Source organism: Apus apus, chromosome 26 (genome assembly GCF_020740795.1).
Source record: "Apus apus isolate bApuApu2 chromosome 26, bApuApu2.pri.cur, whole genome shotgun sequence".
Taxonomy (NCBI): domain Eukaryota; kingdom Metazoa; phylum Chordata; class Aves; order Apodiformes; family Apodidae; genus Apus; species Apus apus.
Window position 1 is genome coordinate 3,814,440 of NC_067307.1, and position 20,438 is coordinate 3,834,877.

At 48.7% G+C, this 20,438-nt stretch overlaps 1 protein-coding gene across 3 annotated transcripts in view; it reads right to left on the bottom strand.

Annotated features, from left to right (window-relative positions):
* The window catches only part of ZMAT4 (zinc finger matrin-type 4), a 55,782-nt gene that overhangs the window by 26,259 nt on the left and 9,085 nt on the right, over window positions 1-20,438 (bottom strand). For 2 of the 3 annotated variants that reach the window (XM_051640848.1, XM_051640847.1), the window contains exons 2-3: window positions 13,553-13,654; window positions 316-405 (exon numbers count right to left, since the gene is read on the bottom strand). In XM_051640848.1, the coding sequence (XP_051496808.1) occupies window positions 316-405; window positions 13,553-13,654 (192 nt within the window). Of the gene's footprint in view, window positions 1-315; window positions 406-1,407; window positions 1,473-13,552; window positions 13,655-20,438 lie in introns of those variants that run through there. The other variant, XM_051640849.1, reaches the window with a different exon arrangement.

Below are 20,438 nucleotides of genomic sequence, written 5' to 3' on the forward strand. Positions count from 1 at the left end.
TCCAGCCCTCCAGTGTCATTGACTCTCAGAAAGAAATCGGGACAGAAGAGACCTCTGAGGTGACTCTGCCAACGCACTTAAACTGAATAAATGCTGAATATTTGCCATCAGTATAGTTCTTCTTCTTATGAAACAGCATTTGAATAACTAAAGATACAATTACTCTTTCTCTTTGAAAATTACTTGGTATTTCAGTCTAATCTAAATGTTACACTGGATACCTGATCATCTGTGGCTGTAACAGAAAAAATGTTGCAGCACAGAGTCAATCATTCACCAAGCAGCTGAGTAAACAGGGACTTAAATTATACCCACGTTTTCTGACCGAAGCTTTTTAGCTGGGCAGCCTCCATCTATAGGGTGAAGCATGTAATAGAGGCGAACTTTGCTGGCATGTTTCCGACTCTGGAAAACAACAAAGGAAGAGAAGAGGAAGAAGTAAGTTACAAAAAGCAAGAGGCTCTATTGCTATGCACACAACACCCATCTGCAGTGAGATTTTCCCATCCCCCTGATACGTGTATCCAACATGGGAGGACAAAAGAGGGAAAGACCCAAGTGAGGAACATTTGCATTTCGTGAAGGTTTCAGAGCTCCCCACCGAGCTGCAGTGAACTGTGCAATGATTACAAGAACTGCCTGTAGCAACAGAAGGGTCCCACCCTTGCTGCTCTCTGCCAAGTCCTGCTGCCTGCACCCCTTGAAGATACAGTGGGAATAAAGGCAGTGAGAGAAGAGCAACATCTGTTTTCAGGCCATCCCCATCACAGGAGAGATTGAAAAGATCAGGTTTGTTCAGCTAGTGGAAACAGGATGGCATCACAAGGGATCAGACACACACAGACCAAAATGCACATTTCCAGAAGAATAAAATATATAAGCATTATAAAACCTCACTCTCTAGGAAATAAGCCAGCTGATACTTGCCAAAGGTTCGAAAGAAATTTCTCCCACAGGTAAATTATCAAATAATTGTGCATTAAGGACTCTAATGCTTTCCTCATACACAGAGATGTGGACTCCGTGGATCCTGACCCCCTTCTCCTCTCTTAAGTGTTTCCAAGAGCAGCTGAACAGCAGAACCTCCCAGACGGCAGCAGAATTGGAAAGGTTTGTGCTGTGGGTGAAGCAGCCCCACTGGGAGAAGCCCAGGCTTGTCCCACGGTTTCCTGTGGCCAGAGCCAGCCCTAGGAGCCCTCAGCACAGGCAGAAGAGGGATGCAGACCATCCTGCCCAGCACCCACACTGGTTACCAGCCCCAAAGACCCCCCTGCTCCTTCCTCCCGAACCCCAGCGAGCTGCCCCGCTTCCCATGGGAAAGCCCACCAGGGCTTCTCCCCAGAGAGGCACCGAGTGGGCACATCCTTATCCAACAATATTTATACCACAGGAAAGGTTTCAGGGGACCTGCATTTTCGTTGAAGTTGTTGAGGGATGCCTGGAGGAGACTTCCCACCAGGGACTCAGCAGGCAGCATGGGCAGGGTCCACGCTGCCCTCGGACATGATGGAGCTCTCCAGCGAGTGAGGATAAGGAAAGACAGGAAATGTCCTGGTCAGGCCAGCATCAACAGACAAAGCAATCCCTGTGACTTGCAAAACATAAAGGAAGATTTAAAAGCTTCTACAGGAGCACAGACATAAACCTCCAAAACACCAGCTCACATCAGCTCTTGTCTTCCAGTCTATGCAGGGAAACACTGCAGGTCCCAAATACCTGCATGCAGAGCCCAGACCTGCACAGCAGCAATTATTATGCCAGTGTTTTCTCAGAATCTCCATTTCTGATTGCCTCACAGAACAATGGGACCATTATATTATAATTTCAGATCACAGATTTGCAATTTTAAAATATTAAATTATCATTAGCATGTTCTGGAACATTCTTTTTCCTGTGGTGTGAACTTGGAGCTGAATTTGCTGGGAGCTATATTTGTATGCATAAATGTGACCATGCAATAATTTTTTGTTAATGGAGCAAATCAGTCAAGATAAATAATGTCAAATATCTTTCCCTAACTTGTCTTCCTGCATGCATTTAGAAAATGTGCCCTGCTGGAGCCAGAGCCAAGCTCAGGAAACCCCAAAGCTTCAGCTATCAGCGATGACCAGCCCAGACAGAGAATGAGTAACTCAGAAATGACAAAATAAATGTTTGAAATGCAAACAATGGGTGGGTGAAGTCAGTCTCAGAATTCGGGGTGCTCCTTCTTGCTCCCTGAAGTGATGCTCGGCTGGTCTCACCTCGTGGGGATTTGCACCCTTGGGAGCCCCTGCCTGGGCGCGGGGCAGGACGAGCCACCGTGGCCCCTCGCACCCCGGAGTGGAGGGGAGTCAAACAGGTGACATGGCCAGAACTTTTCAGCTTAATTCCTTCACAGAATATTTACCCCCCAGAGAGCAGCCAGCCTCCAGTCATCCTTCCCCTATCACAATGCTCTTCCCCCAGGCAAGTTCACCCAGCACAGCCGATGCCCACCCACACAGCCCACAGCCCCCTGAATTTACAGGTTACAAACTTTGCAGGGTTTTTGTTTTTCTGTTTTTGGTTTTGGTTGGTTGGTTGGTTTTTTGGGGTTTTTGTAAGATGAAAAGGCAAGATGTTAGCAGCAATCATTTTTAGTGTTCTTTTCTGTGGCACTCAGCTGTGCCATAAATGAAGTCCAAATGTCAGCATTAAAAGGCAGGAAGCATCAGCCTTCTGTAAAACACCTCACACCTTTATTTATGTGTTTGTTGGGATTTATGAAAGCTAAGGTAAAGAAATAACTTATGTTTGGCATAATTTAAAACTACATAGTTCCTTATGCAGCCTTATTATCCGACGGTTATAAAAGCAGAGCATAAAATCATCCCTGGTCTTTGCAAGGATGCAGTGAGCACCACATTCCCTCTTGGGGAGTGGAGGTAGCACAGCCCATTTGTCACCCGTTTTATCTCTGCTATTTTCTACATTTACATGTGTATTTATCATCCCAACACCGAGGCAAGAGCAAAGTGATTATTCTTAGCGTGCTGTTCACAAACAGCTCTGCGGGTTATCTCTTCTCCTCCACAAAGCAACTCAAAATCTGCATCACTGAGGCGGGAGAAGGGCAAGTGCTGGGGAGGGGGTGGCACAGAGGTGACATGCCAAGCTCCAGCTGGGCTCTGCAATTCCCTTTGGAGTTCCCACATGTGGGAAGGAGCTCTGAGGGACACAGGACCAGGAGGATGTCTGAGACCAGCGGGGACAGGGCAGCAAGTGGGGACAGAGCATCATCATCACTGCCAGAGCATCACCACTGCCCCTCTGCTGGTGCCAGGGATGTTCCCCCAGGGCAGCTGGACACAGAACAGCTGGACACAGAACAGCTGGACACAGGGGCTGCCTTTGCAGCTGAGCATCTGCCAGCCACCACCACCCAAGTTACTACAGATTCATGAGGAAAAAGGGGCCGAAGGAATAATTGTGCACAGGAGTTATGAAACCAGGATGAAGTGGGACCGGGACACACCCGAGTCCCATTTGGATCTGTCTCACCACATGTACAAGCCTTAGAAAAGGCAAAACCTTGACACATCTGTAAACCCATGGTCTGGAGGAAGAACATTACCTTTGGAGATATCTGCCTGTTCATCAACAGCCACCACAGCTTGATCTGAGGAGGCACTAAGAGTGTGTTTCTGTGCCTGCGACTATTCCTTTTGTATCCTTACAAAGTGTTAATGTCAAAGGCATATTCACTTAAATTCTCTGCTCTAGTGTCTGGAAACAATTCCTCTAGAAGGCAAGAAGTCTGACCTAATACTATATCTTTTAAAACTAACTCACTCTATGCAGGGGGGTGGGGGAAAGCTTAGAAGGAGCCTGTTTTCACATAGCAACTGCAGATTTCTGCATTGCAAGCTCATGTGCTATTGTAAGAAGGCTCATCAATAAAGTAAATAAATGGATTGCTTCTATCTATATCAAATCTACCTTAATACAGAGGATTGTGGCAGAGGCAGCAGAGTTTGGGCAATTCAACCTTAAAACATGGAAGGGTGAAACAGCTAAATTGTGCTATGAAATGCAATTGGATTTTGCATAAATGAAGTTTCAGAGCACACCCCTGCTGAGAGCGAGCAGTAGGGCAGCAAGAGGAGACAATCAGGTCTCTGTGGGACTGAGGCAGCTGCCAGGACCTCAGGAGCCACCAGCCAGGCTGGTTTGGATGCAGCAGCCCTGCTTGCCCCAGCTCAGGGGGGTTTGCTCACTGCCCTCAGCTTCTATCTATCTGTACCAACAGCAGCAGTGCCCCTGGGGAGGATCAAGACACATCTCCCCTGACAAGGCCAGAAGCTCCTGGTGGAGGCTTCAACAGGGGTTTGCTGGGCTGCACAGACACACACAGGTCCCTCCATCCCAGGGGTGCAGGACAACCTCCCCACAGCAGCCCCAGACCTGCTCTCACTTTGCTCTGCTGATTTAAGCTGACCTGACAGTCTAGAATATTTCAGCATCTTGTGAGGGACTTCTTCCCATACCCCAACCACCTCCCCTGGTTCAAATCAACCGTTTCTGCTTTTTCCTCATGCTGTGCTTGCAGCTGATCTAATTTCTCTGTTTCCTACAGCTCCCTTTATCATCTGCTTGTTGACTCCTCTACTGGCAGCATCACGTTTCCAGCAGCTCTTCCTCTCCTCCTATGCAGTCAAAGACCAGAGATCCATGCCCCAGGGGACGTGCAGCTGTGCCCAGCACAGCAGAGACACCAGTGGGAGATGAAGAAAGGAAGGGTAACAGCAGCCCCAAGGACTGAGGCTTCCCTTAGTCTGTAAGAAATTATTTTTCAGAGCCCTGTTGGTTGGATTTTAATCCTTTTAGTGTGTACTGTGTTGATTTTTTTTGCATGCTGGCAGTTTCTTAATTAAATTGCCATCAAACATGCAGTCATATGATTATCCCAACTTTATTATCTATATGGGTCCTGCTTGTAATCTCATCAAAATAGAGAAAGTTATTTTGGCCAGATCCAGCTCTCTAAACATCATGGCAAATACCAATTCCATCATCCTCCCAAAGCCACACACTCATGTCCCTTTCCAGGGCCCATTTTGACCAGGGCTGTGCTGAGCTGGGAGGGCTCTGCTCCCCTGGCGCTGCTCACCTTCCTCCTGGAAACTTCTTCTCCTTTCCAAGCCCCATGAAAGATGGGCAGTGAGGTTGCAGAGCATGTGGCCACCTCCTTTCAAGCACTTGTTTGCAAAACACTGGACCTGCTGACTCAAAAAAAGCAACATTCTAGATTTCATAATCGCTGCCGAACAAACTTCCAAATTTCTACTGGAACGGAACCAATTTATTCCTCATACTGTGATATAACAACATCCTCTGTTGTTTTTTTTAAAATAGAGGACAGAAGTATTTTCAGCAAACGCCTTCCCTTTTTGCCTCCTCTACCCACACCACCAGCAAACACCATTGTCGAGATCCCCGTTGTTTGCCGCAGAGACAAACTCCCGTCTGTTATTCCAGACACTGCTGGGTGCCAATGTCCTTTTTCTCCCTTGGTAATTTTTGCAAAGCCTCATTTATAATTTATGGCCATTTCTATCCACTTCCCCTTATTCCTCTGTGAGTTAATTTTTTAAAAAGCGCCTACTCATGCTTGTGACTCTCTGGGCACACGGATACGTGCCCCTGCTTCCCAATCGCACAGAGCTGAATTTCACCCCCAGAAAACTGCCTTCTTCAAAGCAACAGGTAGACATACCACTGGTTTGGACATTGATTTGCTTACACATAAAGGCAATTACTGGGAATCTATTCAGCCAAGCAACCCTTGACTTATTCCATTTTCTCTAAATCTGTGATTGTTTCTAGCTGACCCTGAGCTTGGATCCCCTCCCCAGAGACACCAACACCCCCACAAGATGGGTGCATGTGGCTGGAAGCATTTCAGGGACCCCAGCAGATTCCCCCAAGTCTCGATCACTGCAATTTTAAAAACACAAAAACAAGACTGCAGAATCTCCAACTAAAACGAATGGCAGTGTCCTGCTGCACCCCAAGGCAGCAACTTGCAAGGGGAAGGACCTGCTGTGCTCACTGCTCTGCGGTCACAGATGGTCAAAGTGTCCAGCCCAAGCCTGGGGACTTTAACTGCTATCAACATTGTCATTGTTTCAGTCACCTTCTTAAGAGAGAAATCTCACCTGCTAGATCCTGCTTCGCAGTGTGAGCTCAGAGCTCCCGTGCCCCCAGAAAACACATTTGCTCCAGGAGAGCTCAGTCTTTTCCCTCCACTTCCTTGTGCCGTGCTTGAAATATTAAAGCTGCAAAGAGCCGCAGAGGGCTCAGACTGCTGGCCCAGCACGTCCCTGGGGAACAGGACTTCTGAACTGTGCTGGTCCAAGGGAAAGAAAACACTGGCTTTGGGTTTTCCTCTTGGTGCAGTCCTCGTCAGGCAGGCAGACATGGTGGATGGCTCGGGCACCTGCAGGGTGGGCATCCCAGTACCCAGAGAGCATGTCCCACAGCTGGACTGCCTCCCCAGCACTCACCCTGCCCTCTCCCAGTGGCCCATCCAGCAGGATCCAGGTTCAGCTCCATGGCTCCCTGCATGACAGATCCCTGCAGAGCAGCACAGAGTGCATCCCGTCTCTGGACTCAATGCTTTAGCTATGTGATCTTTAACTTTACTGCTTCCTACATTGATTTTGACTGTACCCAAAGCATCTCTTGTCCTACACACCTCTGCAGACCCTGCAGAGAGGAAAATAAACCCTTTCCAGCCTGTTGCTGGAGCAGCACGGCACAAGCAGTAGGACTCAGCACCTTCCATAGAAATTTTTTCCAGGCAGTCCATCTCCCTACCATGGGAAAGGGGACAAGGGAATAGAGAGGGTGGGACAGGAACCTCTGAATGTGCTTTGCTCAGCAAGGTTAACCCTTGGAGTTTGCCAGCTGATGTTGAGCAGCCTCAGATCTGGCTCCTCAGCTCAGGCCTCTGCCACTGGGGGCTGACGCTTGAGGAGATGAGCCTCATTGCTGGTACTGAGCTGTCATCCTGGTATCAAGTGGGAAACAGGAGAGTTAACACAACCAGAATGTCTCTGCCATTGTTCCCATTCTATCTTTATCTGTCTAAAACAAATCACTCTGAAGTGCAGTGGTGCCAGTCACCCTGAGCCAGCCCCTGCACAGTGCGTGGGCGCCTCTGTCACAACACATGATGCTGCTTCCCAACACACCTGCAACCCAAATCCAAACGTGGGCTGCCAGTTTAAAACATTAAAGAAAAGCAAGAGTGAATACCCGGCACCCAGAGGTGCCCTCCCGTGCACAGGAGCAGGATGGGGCTGCTGCAGGAATGCGGGGGCTTGGGAATGGCTCGGCTGGGGAATGGAGCAACACGTCATGGCTTTTGTTCCACGTAGGCTTAACATGACTTCCCTTGTTCCTCTCCACTACTGCTGACCTCAAGGTCTCATCCCTGCTGGATTTTACCACTGCTCTGAAAACACCTTTGAACTTCAGCTATGTTTAGGCAGAGATGGGACAGGGCACGGAGGTGCCGGGGAAGGGAGCTGCACGAGGGCTTTATCTGCTCTGCTACTGCTGCTACTAGCCATAGATGTTGACACTGGGAGTGCATTAAAAATAATGTTTAGCCATTAATGTTGACAACAGTGTATAACACAGAGCCTTGTAAAGTTCCATTTAATCTACATCAGTTTCCTGAACACACGGCGCTGCAGCAGCAGCGCTGCCCTGGTGGGTCTGTGCTTTCTGTGCCCAGGGAAGGGAAGGGCAGCACATACTCCACACTAGAAAACACCAACATCCAAGTATCTCTCTCATACATGATGTGTGGCCACATTTACTTCAAAATATTTTAATTGCTGCTGTTAGCACAACGTGAACAGGATACCAAGATGATCTGCAGAAGCTCCGCATGTGCACGCACCAAAACCAGAGCTGCAGCTTCATCATCTTTGCAACCAAACCACAAAACAGCTTTCTTTAGCCTGCCCAAGTCAAGGTTGTCCTACCAAACACCAGCACAATCTGCAAATAACAGTAATGTCTGAGCAGCCACTAAAATCCCAATAGCATGTGTATATCCCAGCAGAGCCTCCTCAGCAGTTGTGGGCATGGATATAGGAGCAACATCCTCTCCTGCTCCATCCTCTGAAGTCCTGGCATGTCACTCCCACTGAAGCAAGCCAAACCCAGGCAGGTCAGAAGTAAAAATGAGACAAGAGGGCACTGCTGGCAAACATTAGCCCTCCCTCCAATGACACCCACCATCAGTAGGCTCCCTAACACATGAGAGCCCTGCACAGCCCTTACTTCCAGCAGAGGCATGTCCTTCCTACTCCTCCCTCCTGGAAATGCCCGTGGCATCTCAGGTGAGGAGCTGGCACCAGGCACAGACTAGTCCAGCCCCTTGTGCTCCAGTGCAGCATTTATTTTGTTAAATAGAGTATGTGCTCTCCCACTGCATTAATATTTCAGACACAGGATTGCCTTTCTGAGCACACATGTCCTGATCCTTAAGGCACTAATGTGCCCATAGTAAACAGTGTTTATGATGCCTTCACACAAGCCATCATTTTATGCAGTTTCCCAGAGACAGCTCGACTGAAAGCAGATTAACCCGAGCACCACTCCAGCCCCACACAGACACAGAGTATCAATGAGGCTGTAGATACAACTCACCCACTTTGCTCCAGAGACAGGGTGAGAAATTCCAGCGAGCACTTGGCTCCGGAAATGAGCCAAAGGACACATCACTTTATTTGCTCTCCCAGTTTCCTCTGCATTTGATTTTAATACACTTTGTTTCTGCCCTCCCCCTGCACTCCATCTCCACCACAAGCGTTTGAGCATCATTCCTTCATCTCACAAGGTGAACCAAAAAGAATACGTTCTCACAGCACCTTCCTGGGCTTCTCTTCCTGCAAGCCCAGAGTATTTCGTCATTTTAAATGAAAAAGCAAAGTACCATCTGAACACCTGAAGCAATAAAGATTACAATGGAGAGAAGTGTTATAGCTGCTTAAGGAGAAAATGTGGTGATGAGTATGCAGCTCGGGGTGGAATCTGAGAGCAACTTTGCATATGTGCTAATTTTCCTGCAGGATTTTCAAGGAGAAACTTGAAAATAAATGGTAACATCTTCCTAAGGGCTGTGAACACTGCTGTACAGAGATGAGGACGGGGGCTAACTATGAAAGCTTAGCTTGTTTAATTTCCAGAGAAGCTCACTAGAGTGATAGATACAACCTCTCTCAACACAGAGCTGGAAGGAAGTGTTAAATTGGGGGAGATCTAGAGAGAATCCAGCAGCAAAGAGGCTTCCCACCCCAGAGGAAGGTGTGGTGCAGAAATACAGGAAAGGAAAAAAACATCTCTTGGGCACAGCCTTCCCATTGTATTGCAGCAAGTACAGCACATCTTATTTTCTTCTCCTCCTGCCCAGGCAGCTCTGTGGCACTGGCCACGTCCATGATCACTGCTGCCCTCCAACCCCCTCCGATTCCTCCCGCAGCCTTCCTCTCACTGAGGGCAGTAGCCCTTGCCAGGCACATTAAGCAGCTGGCAAAGCAGCCACACGACAGCAAGAGGTTCTGATCACAGGGCAGCAGCCTCAGTTATTTCTCTGCAAGACCTCTGAGGGGTCAATGGCATTTGAATAGCGATGCTTTGCTGATAAAAGTCACAGGAGCCTGATGCAAGACAGAGCTCTGGACCCCAGGCTCCCACCAGGCTCTGCCATCTCCTCCGGATGGCTCTGTGGGAAGGGGCCAGCTCTGGGCCCTCCCACTCACAAATGTCACTTCAAAAAACCCCAAAAAAGCTCAATCCCTTAATCTCAAAGTTATGCTTGGAAGACACACACGGCCTGTGCCATTGAAGCAGAGCAAAAGGGTCAAAGGCTGCGAGACCCTCCCAGCTCCATGGCCAGCACAGAGGGTGCCCCAGGAGGAAGTTTCTGGCAGGGGTGCCCCTGGCTGCAGCCCACCTCACCCTCCTCACATCCCCACATCCTGGCAGCACAGCCAGCTACCACCTAGCAGGGACTTTATCAGGCATCCATATTTGGATGCTTTATTCGAGCAGCTGAAATGGGAGGGGAGTTTCCTGGTACTTCAGGGGACAAACAAAGATATAAATTAACTTGAAGAATTAAAATACTCAATCACACAATCTTTTGGGCATTGACAACAACCAGGAACAACCATCTCATCTCTTTCTGCTGTGTGGAAGCTGACTGGTACCTTTCAAGCAGTCTCCTGTGATCCCCAGCTCACAGAACGCAGGGAGCTCATTAAGGCATTTTCTCATTTGGGCACCTGCAGCTCTACCATGAGTCAATATCTCCAGGTCAGCCACTCAGATCAGCCCTGTCCTGACATGACTCCTGGACAGAAGAGCAGGACCTGGCAGTTTCACAGGGATGGAAAGGAGACCAAAGGTGCAGCAGATATATCAGAAAAAGCCAGGGATACACAAAGCACATAAAACAAGGGCAGCATTTTGCTGAACATCATGTTAGAATCAAAAATAAGCTGCAAACACTCAGATTCTTCTGTCATTTTTCCACTACACTTGCCCTTGGAAATAATATCACTTAATATTGTGCAACTGACATAAAATTATTTTTTATTCCTGGCAAAGTAGTGGAGAAGAAAAGAAGAGTTACTGGTGAATAACCAAGTTATTTGGAGGAGGAGATGAGAGAGTGATTGGAACTGACTATTCGTGTTTGGCAAGATAAAAACATCCCCCTTTCATACACTGTTTCCTTCTATTTTCTCACAGAGAAATGTCTTATTTCGTATGCACAAAGGAGCCAAGATTTCAGTGCCTGGCACAAAGGCTGCAGATCTGCCTCGGCTGCGCTAGAGAGGCAGCAGATAAATCCCCTTCATCTGGAGGCTCTGGCTCAGGGAGGGGAAGGGGCTGCTGACCAAAGCAAACATGCCAATCCCAGGCATTCCCAGCACTAGGAGCAGCCTGGGATTGCTGGTTTCCAGTCCTCACCAGCTCCAGGCATGAGGCTCAGTGTGCTCAGCTTGCTCTGCACACCCCAGTGCCCAGAAAAAAGCTTCACTTTCCCCCATAAAGTTCAAGTCAATTCAAAATGAAAAGTTCTGCTCTGTGCAAAGAGTTCGTTGACATTGTGTTTTGATCAGGTGCTTTGATATTCATAGCAAATTTTTTTTCCAGTCAAAAAGCTGAAACAAAGCAGCTTTAGAGATTAAATGAAAAATTATTTGAAGAAAATTTAGTCTTCTGAAGTTGTGATTTTCCTTAGGAAAAGAATCAGTTTTGACCCTGCAGTGCTTTCTAAAAGAAAGGAGGGAGGAAAAAAGGTGTGAAAACTGTGACTGGCTACATTTTAAATAGGAAGAAACAGTGACATTTACACTCCTGCCATTAACTAATCAGCTTGCAGCAAGGAAGGGCTGGCAGGACAGAGCTCAGGTACTTCCACCACCACCGTTTTGTACAAGAACAGTCACGTTGTGAATCCTGATGTTATAAAAGTGAATATTCTGACCACAGGCTCAATCTGCTCGTCTCGCCAGGGAAGGGCAACACCTCATGAGCAGGTGCCTGGCAGAAAAAAACACCTCATCCTGGCAGATGCTCAGAACAAACTCCTGTGCCAGAGCAAGGATTATTTTCAAAATTCTTCTCAGATAATATTCCATTATGAATGTACATGGCGAAATCACATACTACTTGTCCAACACCTGGCTAGAAAAGGAGGCCAAGTTCACCTTGTGACTCACCTTGTGATTATTTGCTCAAAGGCACCCAGCACCCTGAAACCTCAGGGCAGTTCTCAGCCTTCTCCCTGTGTCTGCGGGGCCAGGGCATGAGGAGGATTTGTGTCACGCTCCAGGGTGGTGGCACAACAGATGCTCCAAGTGTCCAGACTGCCATGGGGACACTGCAATGCTGCAAGCAGAGGCAACTTCACCTCCTGGGCCATGGAGGAGACACCAGCTGTGGCTGAATTGTCCCTGTCCATCCCATTCCACCCCTCTGCTCTGCTCCTGCAGCCAGCAGGGCTAGGTAGGGGATGACATTATCATGCCAAATGGCTACAGCATCTGCTGGGATTTCACAGGGGATGCCAAATGGGCACAACACCTCACAGTGGAAATATACAACAGAAAACCATGTTGTTTTCCACATTTCAAAAACATCTGCTGTGAATTAATGATTCAGTTCATACCTACAATTACAGGCACAGAAGACAAGGGATTGGCTGAGCACGCACAGCTCACCAGTCGCTGCTCCTGTTTCTGCAGCAATGCTTCTGCCTCCTGTGGACAGAACCTGGCACCTGCATCACCCACTCTCAGGATCTGGAAGGTGGCCCTAAAACTGCAGCCTTGGATTTCCCAGTGGCTGCCAGGGATCACTGCTGCACACCGAGGGCAGCCAGAGGAGCTGTTACAGGAGGTGGCTCAAGAAATTCACCCAAACAGACACATCAATGCCTCACAAGTAAACGTGCGTTGCTGTTCCCATGGTTTAGCAATGCAGCACAGCATCCTTGGATACTCCACTTTGGTTACAATTCTTGTGTATCCGCACTGGCCACTTGAGACAAACATCTCCCCTGCATAACCCATTGCTAAACACTCAAATCAGAGCAAAAGTTTAGGGAAACTTCATCTTCCAGGTCTCTTGGCACAGGTTCTGTTTTTCCTGACACTCTTAGTGTATTCTAAACCAGGGGCAAGACACAGCTAAGCCAAGGAGCCCCCATGAGGGGAAAAGTCCCTTACCTCCAGGGTCTCCACATTCAGCTCTTCTCCTCCTGGAGCCCTCCAGGGTAGACTGGACCATTTCCCACCCCAAGGAGCAGGTGCCCAGCCACAGGCAAGCAGGGGGTTTCCTTTCTTGAAGGACTGCACATCAGTATATCCCTCAGCAATTTCCTCACTTGTTTAATAGGAATTTATTTAATTTCGTTTTGAAGATAGGCAGTGCTGTTAATTGCTGTTCTAACATGTCTCTATTAATATATCCTTTCTAATTGTTTATTGCTTGCCTACCTCTTCAGTGCTTAAACACATTCACAAATACTAATCTATTCTCTGCACAATCACTGATTCCTACTCAGCAAAGCACAGTGCAGCACATTTAATATAAAAACTTGAGTGCATTTTGTTGAACTCTTAATTGATCTCCTTGCTAACTATATTTCCTTGAAAACCAGCTTTCAGTCCCAACCAAACTGCAACCTGACTTTGCAAATTTAGACAGAAGAAAAACCAGACATGCAGCAGACAACATTGCAGGGACATATATCATTTACAGAATCAGATACCACCAGTAAAAAGAGTCTGTTGAATCTTGAGTTTCCAGAGAGGAACTTTAACTGCTGGTGGTAGCTCCTTGCTGGACTGCAGGAGCTGATGGACCCTGTGAAACATGCAGCCCAAGAGGCAGCAAAGGAGCAGTCCTGGCCTGATGGAGCAATCCCAGCCTGATGGAGCAATCCCAGCCTGATGGAGCAGTCCTGGCCCAAGTAGCAGAGCTGCCACGAGCATCTTACCTCGTAATGGGCCACGCGCTGGGACTCCGATATCAGCTGAGCACTGCACACTTTGCAGTAACTCTCTGTGAATAATTCCTGGTCGATGTCCGATGATTTCATCTGTTCATGACAGAGAGGAGAGAACGAATTGGTTACAAAAGGTAAAGCAGAACAGGACATGTTTGATGAGGGTCCCTACAGAGACCTGGGCGAAGCAACGCTTGAGTAGATGGGCTCTTGTCACCACGAGGGAACAAAAGCAACTTTATCAAGGTGCAAATGTCAGACAGCTCCCTGTGCTGCTCTGCAATAACATTCCAGGTGTGAGCTGCAGTTGTAAATGTCTCTTCTTCTCCATTACCTCCCATATCTAGAAACACCACATACATAACCAGCTGCAGCAGAGATCACTCACGGCCCAAAGTACACTTAGCCACTTATTATACAAAATGAGTGAACTGATAAAGGTTTTCTACAAAACACAACCTGGAGGAAGGTGGTGTTAAACTGGAAGGGTGCTCTGCTCTATTTCTCAATCTAGACATGGAAGGAAATTGCTTGAGTGATTTACTGGCTGTGCTGTTCTCAAGCAGCTGTTTAAGTATTTGTGTGTTCCCCACAACTTCCAACCAGGACACCTGCACTTACACCAGCTGGCTGAGTGATCTGGTTCACAGGAATATTTTCATTCTCTGTTCACAACTTCCTCATTATGCAAGCAATTGCAGGTATCCAACTCTGAACTGATAACCACAGTGCATAAACCAGGGCTGAGTTTTATAAATGACTGAACCCAGGCAGAGCCAGAAGATGCCTGAAGTAGCTTCATACACAAGATATTTAAAACAAAAACAAAACAAAAAAACAACACCAAAACCAAACAAACCGCCAGTGCAATTCAAGAGGGAAATAGAGGACAATACTTTCTGACTAACACGAAGATAAAGTCTATTAATTCGCAACCATAACAAACCTGGGCATAATGAAGACTAATACAGTTTGTATAGAGTTTATTCCACTGATTAGGAAGAAAAACAACATGGAAATGAACAAGTTATGAGATCTCATCAGCAGGAAAGCCCTGCTGTGGAGGAAGGGTTGTCATTGGTGGGCTGCACAGCAGGGCTCAGGGCAGTGCTGGCCCCACACAGGGCTGGGGACATCCCAGACCCCTGGACACCACCCTGGGCCAACCTTGCTGGCTCCCTTGGGCTCAAGGAATGAGCTTTTCTGTGCATATCTGTTCTCCAGCTGCAGCAGGAGCTGCCAAGCTGGACATGGCTGCACTGATCCCCCAAACCTACCTCAGTCCCGCACGTATTGAGATCCCTGCACATTTTATACGAACAAGCAGCTGAGTTGACACCAGAAGCTCCCAGTCTGGAGAGACTGATGCACCTCCAGCTCCAGGAACAGGTTTATTTGGGTACCTGTGGTCTACCAGAGAAAGACACAAATCTCCGAGCTCTGCTACTGGTGCCCTTGCTCTCTGAGCCTGCAGAGACACTTGTCTGTTTTCTCTGCTATCTGCCTAGGCTTCATTTCCTCTATCTAGAAAAAAAATGCTGCATTGAGAAACTTTCAAAGACACCAAAAGACCCTTTTAAGAGTACAAGAAGTGTTACAAAATTGCATCAAAGGCAAAATGAAGTGGAGGGAAGAAATCACTTAAACACAAGATTGCCACAAGGCAAACTGAAGACTCATTAAACCTCAATCCAGCACCCAAGACTGAGGCAGGTAATATTGCCTTCATTTGCATGCTGCCTGCAATGCTCACAGTACAAACTCTCTTTGCAAAAATTAGAGTAAATCAAAAGCTGCTCAGTGTTAGCTTATCCCTTCATGCTCTGATAACAGATCCTAAGCCTATTCTGGCTCTAACGTTTGTCCCCAAGAAGGGAGCCCTCTTCCCCCTCGTTATAGCAGCAGGAGCTAAACAGCCTTAGCCAGCAACAAGATCTCATGTCTTTTCTCTAAGCAGTAACTTCTGATACAGGTACAGAATTTGTTAGCCCCAATATTGCCTGTTGGGTTTTCCAGACTGTTGTTACTGCACCAGGATATAATGCATCCCAACAGGTGAAGACAGTTATGCTGACAACACAAGTCTTGCACTGCACAAGTCAGAAGTCACAATTCAGGTCACCTAATAAAGTTTCTCTGGAATGGCAGACCCTCAGGTAATGCACTGAGAGCATGATTAGAGAGCACATGGGCCAGGAGCATCCCTGCTGGTGACTCACGACCAGCGGGTCCCATCCTGTTGTACAAAGCCACGGAAAGCAGTTTGGATCCTGGTAACTCCTCACCACGACACAGCTCAGCCCCTTCAGCCGCAGCACCTGAACTCTGCCCTGCTCCATACTCTGCTGTTTCTGTTTTCCTTCTGGGACAACACATGCAGTGCACCAAAGGGGGCGAGGCCACAAATCCATGAATGTGAGTGTCTCTGTGCCCTGTGTCCAGGGCAGGCTCCCACCACCACAGTCCCCAAGGTGCTGCCAGTTGCTCTTGCCCACTCTTCCCCGCCCCCTCCCCCCATTTTGCCTTGTGTGAGATACACTCTGCATTATTGTTTTGTGGGTCGATGCTATCAGCAATTCATTAAATTCTCCTGCCTACAAGTATCATAAAGGGAGTCCACAAGCAATTAAAATTTATATCTTTCTAATCACTTAATTCCACTCTGATTCTCCCTGCCTACAAGTGCCTAACAGTTCCTAGAACTGACTGGGCTGTGGCTGATCCTCACTGCCCAGCCTGGCTATCAAAAATCAGAGTGGAAGGGAGCTTTTCTCCACACCCCCCAAACCATCAGCAGGTCATAGCTGCAAAGCCCCACGTGCCTCCAAGGCGCTCAAGAAGCACAGATGCTGAGCAAAGAGGGACACATTCCCCGCATGCTCTCAGAGGCTTTTCTTGCTGAGAGTTGAAGAATTACTGTGCGATCCACAGCCTTGCCAGCTGGACCCAAACCGTTCAGCTGAGCAGGAGCCCTTGGTCTGCACAGCAAGGTCTAATCAGCAAAAGCTCTTGGTCTCCTCCTCCTCTGGGAGGACATGAACAGTCAGGCCTCCACCACAAACACTGAACACTGTGACCCCTTTCAGTGGGGTTTGTTCCTGCCCCTGGTGCCAGACTTAAGCACTGAGGCCCCCCCTTCCCCACCCCCCACAGCAGCTCAGCATCCCCAGGAATGGCAAACTGTGTCATAAGAGACTTTGTTTTAAATACCTTGTGCCATATGGCTCCGATTCTTCTCAGCAGTTTCTGTGACTATAACAGCTTAATGAAAATCAATTTGATGGGGCTGACTCCAGTTTTTGGCAACTGCTAGAAAGATGTTAACTAAGTTGCATTGAATTCTAGAGGACAGCAGTCCACGTATTGACATCAGAGGCAATCAAAGCCAAATTCCTCTTTAAGGATATGCTTTGCACCAGCTGAATCCCACCAGACATGAACATGTGCTGAATGTGTACCTGTCCCGGAGGAGAGTGATGGAAGTGCTCCTGCAATAAACACTCTTGCACTCCAGAGCCAGCCAGGACAACAGAACCTTCGAGGGACCTTGGGTAGGGCCAAAGCCCCTGCAGGACAGGGTGAGCTGCAGCAGCCCTCGCTGTCTGCAGTCACTGCCAGCAAATACTTCTGATAAATGCTGCTGTAAACTCCTTCTCAGCAACTGTTCCTCAGCACAACGCTTCTATTTTCATCTCTGCATGCCCCCTGTTATCAAGTTCATCGCCCCATTTTTTTTGAGCAAAGAGCTCAGGGAATAGGAAAAGAAGTTCTTTTAATAACAGGAAATTAACAACTGTTAGCAAAGGTTCCAGAGTACACAGCAAACATGAGCAAGACAAGGTTTTCTGATTTCAAATTCTGCCTTTTGTATCACTTCACAGACTACCCTTGGTATTTTCACTGTCAATTATTTCTGTATTTTGACAACAATAAGCAGAAAACCATGAAAACCCTGGGAAGCCGCAGGTGACTCCATGTCATTGCAGGGCAGGGCGTTTGGGAAGGCAGCACCATCCCTCACTCACCAGCCTGTTGTGAGAAGCGGATGGTTTGCAGCTTTTCCAAATGCTTCTCCTGCGCCGCTCACAAGCCCTGGCAGATCCCACAGCTCTGAGAGCAGCGGCTCAGGAGGGAACATGTTAGGTAGAGACAGCAAAGGAAGGATGTAAATCTGAGATCAGAGCTCAGTCCCTGGGTGACTGTTGTCTAAACTTTACAACATGCCTCAGGTACAGGGATGAAAGTTACAGGCAGACAGCCCGGGAGGAGCCAGCTTGGCGGCTGCGCCCAGGGACCCACACACCATCCTCCTCCTCCTCACCAAGCACAGGCCCTGCAGACCCCAGCACTTGGAGCAGGTGTCAGTGGCTGGTGCCACACCTCCCAGCATCAGCAGGAGCAGCCAGCCCACCTGCCCTGCACTGGCCACCATGCTCTGCCCAAAGTGCCAGCAGGAAGGACACTGCTCCCTACCCTCCCCACTGGCCTGGCCTCCCCTGCTTGTTTTCAGCTATGTTTCTGACTGGACTTTTTTAAAAACAAACAAACAAACAAACAAAAACAAACCACCCAAACTTAAATCACATCTTCTCAGTGTTAGATTTCCCCCCAGCCCACCCCAAACACTGTTATCAGGTCCAGGGGAGCATCCTCCAACCTACCACCATCACCTGCCCACAGGGTATCAGAGACCTTGGGGTGCATTAACCCCTGGATCAGCCCCCCAGGATGCTGGCACATTTCAGACACCCTTCACCCTGTGCTAGGACTGCCCTGTGAGGGGACACACATGCCTGGGCCTGAGCCTCCCCACCTAGGAGCTCATTCTATCGCCTGCTCATGGCGATGCACCAGGAATTTCTGCCCAGGATCATTTTTCCTACTGCACAATCAAGGACAAGGAACACTATACAATAAGCACTGAATTCAGCAACTTGGTTTCTTCCAGTCAAGAGGAAAGAAAAAAATTATGGTCCCTTATCCAATTTACTCTCAAGGGCCTTAATCATCCTTCCCAGAATTAACAGCTTCCAAAACCTTTGTACTGGAGCACTGGAGAAGGGACAACTGAGCATGTGCATGAATGCCAAACACAAACAACAAGCCAAAAATTAAGTGTCCTGATTTTCATGTTATTAATTATTTGTGGCTCACTCTCCCATGGATTAACATCTCATGTAACACTTCCTGTTTTCTTCTGTTGTTTAATTTGTCTTGCAATAAAAAGAAAAAACACTCTTTACTAATAATTAATGTGCTTTCAGCAACTGTGTCACTGCACTGACAAGGCACCTGAAGAAATGCAAAATACAGCCTTTTGAAGTGCCTTATTTCCCAGCACTATCAGCATGACAGATGGTTGAGCCTGTTCCACGGGTTCCATTCTCCTTCTGCTTGTTGCCACCACAAAAGCACACTATGACCACAGCAGCCTCCCAGCACAGGGAGCAGAAGAGCAGGGGATGGGGCAGGGGGTGGGGCAGGGTCCCCCATGGGCAAACACTCTGGCACAGACAGGATGGGGTGCCCACCCCACAGGCATGGCAGGACCCCATGCAGCCCTGGGCACAGGAGATCCAGCTGCAGACCCTGAGCAGTTTCTGCCGGCCCCCAAATCTGCCTGCTCCCCTCTGCAGCCCCAACCAAGGGGGACAGGGCTCTCACCAGTGCAGCCTGGATAATCCTGCACCCTGGAAGGTGATGCTAGTGGGGTCTGTACTCCTGAGGAGTTCACTATGAGCCACATCCTCAGAGGACATCCATGCCATTTTCAGTTTTTCCTGTTCTCCTGCCAAACCAAAGATGCTCTGTGTCCCTCCAGCTGTGCTGCACATCTGCCGCCTCTGCCACACTTCACCTTCTCTGCAATTCCTGTTTGGTTTGGGGTTTATCTGCCATCTCCCTATTCCCTCCATTCCTGAAATCCTCTCCAGAGTCAATTTTCTTCACTTCTGCATTCAGCCTTTGATGCATTTTGACACGCTTTATTGGAGCCTTGAAAATCAGAACAAGATTGTGTGTGGCATGAGCTGGGGAGCAGGAGAAATCCTGCACGTGTCTGCTGCATGTGTCAAAACACAGAGGAGAGGTTACACAGAGCAACACAGAGGAGACTGAGCCTCAGTGCAGCTGAGCCTCAACCTGAGCACTCCCAACACCCACACAACTTCCCCCAGCCGAATTGCTGTTTTGCTGGGACCTGCTTCTTGGTGTTTGCCAGGACTAAAAAAGGGACACACAGGCACCAATGGTGACCTCTCAGCAGATGGAAGTGATGGTTTTGAAAGGAGCCTCTCAGTTCCCACGCCGTGGGGGGGACATCACCCATGTTGGTGCCCCTTGCACTGCGCTGGGAGAGCACTGCCTTGCTCCATGTGAGGGGTGAGGAATGTCCCATGGGACCACGAAAGCAGGCGCATGGAAAGAGGGGCCGGCGCCACTTTGCTCAGCATCGGACTCACCTGCAGGAGCAGGATCTCACCAGCGATTTTCCATGAATCCCCATGAAACTTGTGATCTGGGGGAGCTGCCAGAGGTTCCCACCTCCTCGTGGGTGCCAGTGAGGTGTGCTTCATCCACAGCAGAACGAAGCAAGGAAAACCTGATGAACACATGAGGAAAAGCAGTGCCCTCGGGCCAGAGGGAAGCCACGAGGTGCGGGTGACACCTTCCAGGCAGAAGATCCGCAGACCCAAGGCTCGGGACCCCCTGCACCCCCCAGCCAGCACCACGGCACCCGTCGGGGTCGGGAGCGAACGGGGGGGATGCAGCGCGTGCAGAGCAGCGGGGTCCGGCCGGTGCTTTCCGACCTGCTGCGCGTCTGCGGCGGGGAGACAGGGCTGGACGCGGAGAGCAAAGACCTGTTGGTGCAGCAGAG